This window comes from Poecile atricapillus, chromosome Z (genome assembly GCF_030490865.1).
Source record: "Poecile atricapillus isolate bPoeAtr1 chromosome Z, bPoeAtr1.hap1, whole genome shotgun sequence".
Taxonomy (NCBI): Eukaryota; Metazoa; Chordata; class Aves; order Passeriformes; family Paridae; genus Poecile; species Poecile atricapillus.
The window spans coordinates 80,577,601-80,589,731 of record NC_081289.1 but is presented as its reverse complement, the minus strand read 5'-3'; the positions used below and the strand labels follow the sequence as shown (position 1 = coordinate 80,589,731).

Genomic DNA, 12,131 nt, shown 5'->3' with positions numbered 1-12,131 from the left:
TTTTATGGAGCAGATATACTGCTAATATATAAAATTTCTATAGAAATCACTTAAATAGAAAATTTCTCTTTGCTCTTGCTTTTTGATAAGCACAGACATTGTCTAGCAATAGTTACCATAGAGCAGAGCTATGTCAGACATACAGGACTGGACTATAGTGCACTTCATGGCTAAAATCAGTGGAAGTTCTCATCATAAAAACATTAATGAAAAGCCAGTACCAGACATCAAAAACACATAGGCAGTATGGTGAACCTAAAAACCTACTTAATTCTCTTGTGACAATCCTTGACAAAAGAAACGATAACCACACAAAGTATCCATTGCTGTAATGTATAAGCATCTTTTACAGAAAAATACTTACATATATCTGGATCTTTACTTTTCTTTGTTTTGTTACTAAGACTTATCTCAAATCTATTAATATCAGATGAAAGATCACTAGGAGAAAAGACAGAGAGCCTCAATTAATACTATATATGGCTGGCATTTAAGCTTTTCCTAATTGCATTTCGATCCCCAGTTTCCATTATCAGCCACTTATATTAGCAAAATAGGTGCCTACAGAAAGTTCTGCCCATGCAGAATTTGTCTGAAAGGCTGCTGCTGTATGAACACATATATAGTATTTTTTAAAATACTGTAAAACAATAAACCAGTGTAATAATAAATTAAAAGTGAAATTCACTAATTCAAGATAATTAAGACTTACTCAAAGACAAATTCTTCAGACCACACAGGGTTCTGTCCTTCCCTGATGTGTGTTTTTGCTACCTGGACACTGTTCAGGTAGATGTTGCAATAAGGATTTGTAAAATGCTTTACTGGGAGTGTATGAGCTTCTTCTACATGCAAAATGAGACTGCTGACCTGAAAAAAATAAACTATTTATTTTTTGCTGCTAAAATACAAAGCACATGAATGAATTATTTTCAATCCTTTATGCAGAGGCTTAATGTCAATATGTGAATACTGAATAATGTCAATGTGAAAACTCCTTATTAGAAGAGCAAAGACCAAAGGTATTGGAACATTTTAAGAAGCACAAGGAACAAGTAAGAGTAACTCAATTACTGAAAACAGATATCCAGACCCATGTTTTTAAGACATCTTGGGTTTTTATTTTAGAATATTTTTGAGGCATTACGATTTGCAAATAACAACTTTTCCAGACACAGAAAATTTTACTGAAATGGAAAACTGACACTTTGAGTAAGAGCCATTAACAATGCCAAATACAGTGGTTTATTGTTTGGTGCTTTCCTAACAGATTATGTAAAATTCGCTTGTGCAACAACTACATTGTATTCTTTTATGTAGATAAGCACTTTCTTTGCTTTTTGAAGAAAATAATACCCTTTTTGCTTAGCTTTTGCACCCTGAAGCTCCCACTTCCACTTGTCACTTTATCTGTAAATTCACCTAATTTAGTTCACTTATTCAGAAGTATCCGAACTTCTTTAATGTTCACAAGCAAACAGTTGTGGTTTATTACTTTTTAATCACCATTTTATTCCCTTCTCTATTGCCTGTAACAAATAAGTACATTCAACATTCCTAAGATTAAATCATATTAGGAATTCTTGAAGTATTTCCCTGTTATTCTCCAATAATTACAGTCATTGCCATTTAAGACTGACTGCCCTCTCTCTCTCAAGAAATTCTGGCATATATGGCACTTTCAAGAGGCCAAGAGAAATTAAGACACAAGCATGGCTCAGCATGTATTTGTTACATAAAATGAGTATCACTTTATGTAACAAATACATGTTAAATAACATGTATTTATATGTAAATAAGACTTAAGTAATGAGTATTTTATGTATGTGTCATATAAATTTTTACAGAATTTTCTGTTTACATGTCATATAAATTTTTAAAGTTTGCCATGTAAGGCACTGTCATGGGGTGACTTTGTGATGCTTGTATCCCCAATCATCTTGTTTGTATTACACATTAAGTTCTGCACCTTTAAGACTAGCTCTGAGAGCAAAGTGGAGGAAGAAGAAGCCGCAGTTTTGTGTTCAGAAAGAGCCCTCACTGCCCTGCATCCTGCTCCTGGACGGTGTTGTCTGCAGCACAGACAGACAGCGGGACAGAGCTCTCCTTTGCTTTTAGTCAATTTTTAGCTAGCTGAGGCAGAGTATTTCCCTGGACTGTTTTTTAACTTTTTCCTTAGATCTGTTCAAACCTACTCTGGGTGAAAACTCAGACAAACCCCAGGAGCTCACACTTGCGGCCCACTGGGGCCTGGGCCTCGGCACTTTCCAGTGCCAGAGGGACTGATACCTGAGAGAGCTGAGCTACACCCCATGACAAGGACTTTTCTGGATTTGCCATTTCATCAAACAGCAAGAAGTTCTATTGTTTAATGTCATTCAATTTCTGTTAAATAAACAGTTTTTTTAAAAAAAACACTTTTCTCTAAGGAAATCTTTTTCTGAACCAACGGAGGCAGGGGCTGCTTGAATTTGCTTTCTGGAGGGACCCCATTTGGAGGTTTTCTCCCAAATTTCCCCTAAACCAGGACAGTCATATTGGAAAAGCTGCTGACATCTTTAGACTTTTATTCAGGATTTGCTACTGTTGAAAGGAAAATTCTGAGATCTATGAATATCATTTTACACAGAGGAGACAAAATACTCCTTCCTCATATGCACCTCCAACCCCACAATATCAGCTTCACCTGTCGCAGACGTTTATTTGATGTTCCTGGACTGGTTTTTCTTAAACTGCAAAACACCTGCAGAGCTTTCATCCAGTCCTAAGAGAGAAGGATGCAGAAGAATGTAATGAAACAAAGTCAGATACAGCTTCTTGCAGTGGAACGGACCTGTTCTGCAAAAAGTAGCTGAATTTTCACTTTAGGTTGGCAAAACCTAAGTTTTCTGTAATTCCACAGTATAAAACTCTGAATATTAAAGCCAATTTATTATCTTTACTAAGCAAAACCTCATAAAAAATTTGCAAATCTGAACCATTTTCTCTTTTAGAATTATCAAGCATTACTAATGGATATACAGTGTGGCCTTTGCCAATTTTCCAGTGTAGCAGTACTACAAGAAATTGCAAATTGTTTATAAAATTAAATAAAACTTGTTTACTTCTGAGAAAATTACATTCAACAAGCCAAACTGGTCTGATTATTCTCTCCAGTACTCCTGTATGGCAGTTGTAACACTGTATACTTCGAACAAGAACTGAACAATTAACAGAGAAACATAGCACATATATTCAATATTCTCCAGCTTGTCTTTGGAAGGTGGAAGATATAGTACAGCCTCATTCTCTAGTTACTGGAGAATGGAGACTACTTTTACCATTAAACTCTGTACATTTCTTGCAAAGCACAAAATTTAGGTTTTGAGCAAGTCTTCTCTTCAGTCAGTATCTCAAAGATATGCCATGTACTCTCTAAGTATAATTTAACAATGTCATGAAAACTCCCACAATACTACTTCAACCATTATTCACAATATCCTCCACATTTTGAAAATACAGGAATATATACTGCACTTATTCTCCGATGTGAGTTTGGCTTCAGCTTGACCTCCTTCTACGGAAAAGCTTTCAGCTAAACCCCACCAAGTTTTTATTTTTCTATGAAATGCTAGAAAGTAAAGAAAGCTGAGTTTTCTCAAAAGAGAAATATTTGTAGACTTTTCTGACCCAAAGCCATACTATAAAGAAACCTGAAACAACAGTGCTCTGTATAAACGCAGTGAATAGCTTGTTAAGCAGTTTCAAAACCAAAAACAAATTTAACCAAATATTCAGGAAACAAAACAGGGTATTCTATCTTCTACACATTCTGAATTCTTTTACTTTTTAGAAAACAAAAGATTTTACAGATATGACAAAGATTAATTAAGAAGCATGGAATTTAATTTATATATTCTCAATTACAATATAGCACTGACATGTATATATATGCACTGACATACATACATATATATAAACTGACATATATATAAGTGACAGTACACTGACAGTTGTATGACAAATGTCACTACATCATTCTTATGCCATCTCTCCAAATTTAACAACTTGCATTAATTTAACAAGAAAATCTGTGCTTTCCTTCATATACAGCACATGAAAAATTACTATATTTATACAGACTTCTTGCTCTGGTGAATACAGTCTGTTATGAATGCTCTAAAATGCTTCAATTCCACCCAAATAACCTCAAACTGCAAAGCTTAACTTCTAATGCAGCATATACATCAGAGCTGTGAATTTGCAGAGATTAAAACTTAATAAACATGAACTCTGTGCCATTTTAGATACAATCTGCTAGCAAAATAACTTCCCAGAAATAGGCTTCTATCCCACAATTCTTAATCAGTGCACACAACTGTTAAGACAGGTAGCAACTGAAGATACCATATAAAGCCAGAACTGTGCACCATCAGGGCCAAAGACTATGCATGACTACCAGTTTATATACACAGTAAATAACTGGAACAGGCAGTTCAATGCACTTTGGTTGCTGGGCACACATACATGCATTAGCACTTAATTTATTTCACTCTGAAGTAAAATTTTCACTTACTATGCTGTGTTTTGTAACATGGAAAATACCTGGAGAGTAAATTTTTTCTTCTGAACTGAACTATGTCAAAAAACATGTATGTTCTCCAGAAACAGAAAATAATGGAAGTTCTGTGCATGGGACCTGACTGGAATTTGTCAAAACTGAAACTCTGAAGAACAGGTAATACAGGTGCTGTATTACCTTTCCCCTCAGAGATCTGCTACTAGTCCATTTTAACACCTGCTATACAACTACTAAAATATGTAACTACTAAACTACTATATAAGTAATAAATATTTGTGATACATTTGCTTCCTGTTTCAGAAGGGCAACATCGCTGAACACCACAAGATAAAAAGTTACTGTTTTTACATTTAGCAAATAAAAGCTCTCACCTGCGCTTGTTCTGGAGTTTCGCCTGCAAAGTAAAAGATGTAATGCTCTTCACTAAAGTGCTGAACTACTATCTGAAAACAGTTTGGCCTTAAAAAATAAAAAACAACAAAAATTAAGTTTAATTAATCTTCACATGTTAACAGACACCTTTACTACATCTGTGCCAAAACAAAGTTTACACTGAACTAACAGTTTTCTGCTGTTTGTTCTGCTGTCTGTAAGGTGCACTGAACAACTGCATCAATTTTTGTTGATCTACATATTACCATCGCATGGAAACAGGAAGAACTCCAACAAGATTTCTCAGATCTTCCAAAACTGCATTTTGTTTTTGAATGTATCATGTCATTTCAAGAAAGCTACAGTACATGCAGCCTGCTTCAGAATATTGACACATTTTTAGAACTGTGTGTACTGAACAGGCATATCTCCTGGCTTACAGTCACAGCAAAAAATCAGCTATCTGAAAAAACTTGTCAACAAGGATTATTCCTAGACAGTTTAAAAGCAGCAGAGGTTCAGCATTATTTCACAACCAGTTAATCATACAGTAAGGATTTTTCTTTCGGGAAACTATTAACCTAAGAACTCCCCTATATGAACATGCTCCACAGCTCTCATGACCAGTGAAATGTGTATTAGATCATACACAAAACATTCGAGTGTATGTGACACAAACCTCTATGACCTTAAATGCCACACAAGTACAGACTTCACTGTACTCCTGAGGAAATGGCAGCTTTTTACCAGACACTTGAAGTGCAGGAGGAACTCTGTCTCAGCTGCAGCTCCTCACTAGCAGCCTCCTAAGCTGCTGCAGCCATGCATGTCCTCCTACACACCACCTAGCACCGAACTGCTCCAACCCACAACACAGGGTTTCTTAAAAGCCGTTTAAGAGAAAAAAACAGAATATTTATTGATTACAATATATCCCAAAGCTTTTGGCCTAATTGTCAACTACATAGGGAACATTTCAGTAATGTTTTTTAATAATCTTTATCTGTATCTGTGCTCCTCATTCCAGTAGTTAGTTGTTGGAGGTTTTCTTCTAAATTATTATGAATATTTAAAAAACCCCCAAACAGACAGAGCAAAGCATCAGTCTTTGCAGATCAAGACATGCCACTAATTTTAAACATCTGTCTCTAAGTTTTTTCACAAAATAACTAGAAGTTGACTATATATAATTTTTCAATAAATATGAATTAAGATCCTTAGGATAACCAGAATTTCTAACTTCTATCATTTATTATATAAGTAAATGTAGTCAATTCTTCTATAAAACACTATAATACAGGGCAGTGGAGTTGTTTTTGTAACTACCAATGAAAAAAATATATAAACTCTCTTCTTTATTTCTAGTAATATCTAAAAGGCTTCTGATTCTCAACTTTCCTGCTGATAACCACATCCCTTGTTGTCAGCATATTTTGAATATCAAAATATTACAGTAAATAAGATTTGATGTGTAAGTAACTGAGTATAGTAATTGTGCAAAAACAATCTCTGAGGATGTTTACTTACATGAATTAGTATAATAAAAAATACTCATTTTTAAATAGAAAGCACCGACAGACTTCTAACCAAGTTAGCTTTCAAATACCTATCAAAACAATGTAGAACTTTTAGAACTTACAAAAATTCTTTATATTACAAAAAGCTGATGTCCTACCTGCCAAATAAACTGTCATGTACTCCATAGACAGAACACACACTAAGGTCTATTAGTCCTTTGGGTTTTGTGGCTCGTTTTTCACTTTCAAAATAAATAAGCTGGGCATCATTTCCCTCTAATATAAAGTACAAGTTTTTCCATCTCTTTCCTTTACCTGTACAAGAATCAGGGAAACAGTTACCAACACGTCAATTTTGTAAATTAAGAAAACAGAAGAGGGCAGTAAAGCTTCTGTCAAATTCTGAAGAGAAGAGCAATGTACAGATAATCACACTTGAGTTATAACATCAGTATACACATTCTATTTTATATAACATGTGACTAAAACCAAATCCTCTTCACAGATGCAGGTAGAGTTGCAAAAGGTTCTTCAAACATCTTCAGTGCTTTCAACAGCATTATGCAAGTGCATATGAGCTGCCCCAACAGTAATTTCTTCTCAGTGTTACACCTGTATTTACACAGATGGCAAATAGTGACAGTGTGGACCCCATTCATTATATATTTTTTAAGAAATGGACTCTAGAAATTAGAAAGTTACTCCTAAACTGTGACTGATGTTTAACACATTGCATTATAATACCTTAAAACATATAGGTGAAGAACAGAAATGGAAATATACGTAAACTTAAATCAGAATCAACCTGCAAGCACACCCGTATGTAAGAATCTGGCTGGTTCCACTTGCTGCAGAGAACAGTTCTTTGAATTACAATGGATTAGGAGCATTCTGCAACAAATTAATGCTTAAATCAGAGTACTATTTAGAAAAACTTTCAGCCTTTATTTTATACTTTAATCATCATAAATCCACTGGGGCCTCAATAAACTAGTAGCAACACTGTTTTCAAAATACACATGTAACACTCATTTATTATACTACGACTCCTAGATGGAAAAGTGATTTTATTGCATTTATTCCATATACACTATGGACATCTCTCTACAACAGTACTCCAATTTGCGTCTTTTAACCTGATTTTTCCAAGTCATTCTCATTTCATTCCTTAGTTCACAACATCACTCTACACCTCTCAGAATAAGCATTCTCTGTCTCAACAAATGAGATGCTTCCCTTGCTCTGTTCATACCATATAGTTTGGGGTAGTTTGGAAATTTTTTAATTTTTTTATTATGCTATATGTAAACTCATACCTTCTTTCTTGCTTTTGGTCACTATCCAGATAACCACCTGTAACTTATCCTTCTTGTCATTTGCAGAAATTTTGTTATTGATATTGTTCTTCTGTGTCCATTAATGTTGATTTTTTCAAAAAGTAGAAATATAATACTCAGCAAGGCACTAGCTTCCTCAAAACTTCAAAAGACTTGTTCAATGGAAATGCTTTGTGGTAATACTGAAGGTTACACTGAAATAAGTCAAGCTGTCAGCTTTTAATGTGCTTATTGTATGTAATGTTGTGTCAGTGTTAGAACCCTAAGAAGTCACTATAACCTTTGTACAGCAGGCTGCATTTTAAATTTAAGATTGAAAACATACAACCTCATTTGGAATAATAAAATTAAAACAGCTGTTCTCTGCAGTAAATGTACAGATTTACAGTATTCTAGCTTTCTCAAACCTCTATCAGCTAGAACTTAGTGAGTTCCATATTAAGTACACTTCATGAAAATATAGTTTCATGATTTTGAATACCTTTGACAAGGATGCCTAGTTGTGCTGATTTTTTCAGAACTGCCAACCAAAATGTTCATGCTGCATGTAAATTCATGTATCACACTGCTCTGTTTATCTACTACTTAAGGAAAAAGATCTGTCATACTCCTTACACACTTTCTAGAACCTTTTGCCCACTTCAATATTGCTCTTTCTAGTACCAGTAAACTCACTAAATTCAGCTAGGAGGTGCTGATCTCTGCTCTCTAGTGACCAACATCTGGCATGAGGAAATGGAACCAAGCTGAATCAGGGAAAGTTCAGATCAGATCTTAGGAAAAAGTTCTTCAGTGAGGAGGTGGCTGGTCCTTGGAACAGGATACGCAGGAAATGCTCACAGCCTGTCAGGGTTTAAAGGAGCATCTAGATGATGCTCTTAGTCATGTGGTTTAGCATTCCATAGACCTGTGAGGAGCATGATCTTTATGACTCACTTCCAATTTAAGATACTGTATGATTCTGTGATCCTTATCTGCTATTTCTCTCCCTTCAAAAAAAAAATAAGAGGCAAACACAACTCACTTTTTTTCAGAAGATAACCTTTTTTGACAATATTTTTATAAAAAGCATCCTTTGTTTTCCGACGAATTGTATTGTAGATTTCTTTTCCATCCACTGTATCATTAAGCACTTGTTCTTGGTGCTAGAAAACATGTCAGAAAAACATACTTTAAGCTCAGAAATTGCCATTAAAAAATGCATCCTATGAAGTTGCGATCAGGATCACCTTACTGAATGCTAACACTACTATTGTTCTCTCACACATTTTACTAAAGCATCCATTTATCATACAATACACTTTGCTAGAAATGTACTATAACTCTTCCCATATTTCCAAAGCTGAAAGAAAATACAAGTTTTCAATACAGACCAACTTCTACTAAGCAAGTCTTTTTCATGTTAAAATAAAAAACATGATCTTTCACTGTGACTTCACAGTGTTAAATTTATGCCAGTCTTTGAAGATTTATCTAGCTTCTGTCTTCTACCAAAGCTCATAGGCCTGGGTAATCATGGATAAACTCTGAAGCAATAAGAATGGTACAGATCATAATTAAAACTGACTCAAAGTGGCACAGTCCCTCATTAATCTCATTAGAACTCATTAGAACTCACATGTTGTAACTGAGCAGAACTCAAGACAAGAGAAGAAAGCAGAAACAGGAAACAAAAAAAAAAAAAAGAAATTCACACAAAAAATGGTAGCATCTAGAAATGCAAGTAATAAATATTTTCAAAACCCAAGCCAGGTCTGACCTTATTAAGTAAGCAGATCAACAAATTCTTTAGCCATAAAAAAAACAAAAGCAAGCCTATAAAGTTGTAAGGACATCGCTGATATGAAAAGAGACATACGAACTGGCTCTTATATAATATAACCTTACTTCCTGTGCATATATCTGCAAGAATAATGATTTTATTCAAAACAACAATAGATGAAAAATAATTTGGTAATACCAAGAGGAACTGCAGGACCTACAATGGAAGCTATATCCACATGTTATGAAATGATAATGTAACATAACAATTATCTGTCAAGATAATGTCTGTAACACAAGTACACAAGGAACAGTACACAAAACAAGAGATCTAGTGACAAATATTTTTAAGTAAATATAATATTAGACACAGGAATTTTGTCAGACTGACCCTAAAATGATGCAAAACTTTTGAATTATTTTTTCCCCTCAAAACCACAGAGCACAGTATTATGTGGAAAGGAGGTAACACAAAGCTGAACATAAACTGCACCACTGAGAACTAAACTTTTAAATGAAGTCACAAGTGTATCTGGCTAGCTTAAAAGAATCTGACATATTCTCACATAGAAAATGAGTCAATGCAGAGTTTATTAATACAGAAACTAAGTTCTGTGTATATGAAAAGCTAAAATAAAGACTTACTGCCATGATTAAAGAGGAATGATGGAGCATGAAGTTACAAGTTTTTCAAGGAGGAGTCTCAGAATTCCTATTTGCTTTCTGACCCAATCACATTACTGAGCACAAGGTAACAGGAGGCAACAATGGGGAAGCACCAAGGACACAACACAATTAGCAGTGTAGGAAAGACTGCAATAACAAGATACACATCTCCTAGTGCAAGACAGCAGTTGCACCTGTTGGTACTTACAGAAAATGAGACACGAATAGCTGAGTCACTTATTGGAGGACTGGGCTGTGATACTGTTTGCTATGCCAACATAATGGCCTCAACAAGGATGAAAACTTCTGTCATGGCAGCCCCTAAGGTGCTGTGTTTTGGGTTTGTGACTGAAATAGCATTTGTAAGACATCAGTACTCTGGCTCTTGTTGATCAGCACCTGCTATAGCCTCAAGACCTTCTCCATTTCCCACTTTGTCCCCATCCTCAGTGAGGAGGTTTGGTGGACAAGATGCCAGGAGCACAGACATTGTCATCAATGATGACAATTGATCTGACAGATATTTTCCCTGACATGTAATATCATGACCAGCAGTAAGCATGTGGGCACAGGGACGTCTCAGAGAGCAGCTGGGCATCAGTCTATTAGTGAGAGGCGCTGAGTGATTCCCTTCCTCTGCTTATAAAACAGTATTTATCTCAACCCAGGATTTTTTTTGCTTTTGCCCCATTCCACAGGAATAGGGAAACAGCAAAGAAAGGTGCAGGTCCTTAGCAGCTCACCAGGGTCAACCCACCACACAAAATTACATGTATATTCATTAAGTGTTTTCCAGAGGGGAAGGGAATAAATTGGAGGGAATAAACTCTAAATTGTTCTGGTACATCTTCAAGAAAGGTGAGTTCACACCAAAACTGGTAGCAGCAAGGCAATCATGAAAATATTACAGAGTCAGGATCAGCTTCTGTGTGCTTAGCTTGGTGAACAGAGGAAATGCTCTCATATTAATAAGAAAGATTCCACACAGAGGTAAGAAATGACTGCAACTCTCTTTAGGGAAGAGAAAATTTCTGATTTCCATTGAAACAGGAAAGCTTGGAAACAGAAAAAGAAAAAAATAGGCATTTAAATTTTACAACTAGCTATAAGCTCATGAAAAGCTAAATTATGTGGTGTGTTTATTACTGGTGAGCTCTTATAATCAACTTCTGCTATGGGACAAGAGTGCTTCAGAACAAGTGCTGGAGTCCCAAGCTGTGCAATTATCCCTGAAGCTTTTCAGTGCGTACAGGCTTCCTGTGATAGGGCAAAAACCTCAGACACAGAAGAGAGAAAGGCAGCCTGGTTCCCCTTAACGTGGGACTAAATCAAAGCTTGAGCCCAGGAACAGAGCTAGGGGCACAGAGCAGAGGCTGAACACCTCACACCAGAGACAGAACTTACCATATTTTCTGTTGACTACAAGCCAGTCTTCAGTAAGTGTATGTATTTGAGAATAAAACAAAAGAAACAGATGAGCTGAAAACATTGAAAGTGTTGATGACTGACTACTCAAGATGATCTTCCTTAACTACCACTGGTATCTCAGCTGTAATTTAGAACATAAATTGATTTGACAATGATTCAGTCTGTGACTTCAACATCAAAGGCTCAGAGATGAAATCATACCTGCATTGGAACAGGATCTTTTAAGTAATATCCTTCAACAATCTGTTCTTTTCTGTAGTGCTCAATGATGTCAGCAATACTGTTCCAGTAAGAAAAAGAATATTGAAATGTTAAACACATTAATTTTTCCACTGTTTGAGAATCTGTTTTTCCATGAACCCACAGAAAACTTTCCCTCAAAGTTTTAATAAAATTAGGTGTTAATCATCATAATCTTATTTGCAGGAATGAGGATTTACTAATATACTGAAGTCAAGAAAGTTCACAAAACTGTATTCAGAATGTATT

General features: G+C 35.4%; 1 protein-coding gene across 1 annotated transcript in view; it reads right to left on the bottom strand.

The window, feature by feature from the left end:
• The window catches only part of RASA1 (RAS p21 protein activator 1), a 54,322-nt gene that overhangs the window by 13,872 nt on the left and 28,319 nt on the right, over positions 1 to 12,131 (bottom strand). The window contains exons 9-15 of the mRNA XM_058826001.1: positions 11,844 to 11,922; positions 8,812 to 8,932; positions 6,609 to 6,765; positions 4,933 to 5,020; positions 2,687 to 2,764; positions 713 to 870; positions 365 to 441 (exon numbers count right to left, since the gene is read on the bottom strand). Coding sequence (XP_058681984.1) covers positions 365 to 441; positions 713 to 870; positions 2,687 to 2,764; positions 4,933 to 5,020; positions 6,609 to 6,765; positions 8,812 to 8,932; positions 11,844 to 11,922 — 758 coding nt within the window. The remainder of the gene's footprint in view (positions 1 to 364; positions 442 to 712; positions 871 to 2,686; positions 2,765 to 4,932; positions 5,021 to 6,608; positions 6,766 to 8,811; positions 8,933 to 11,843; positions 11,923 to 12,131) is intronic.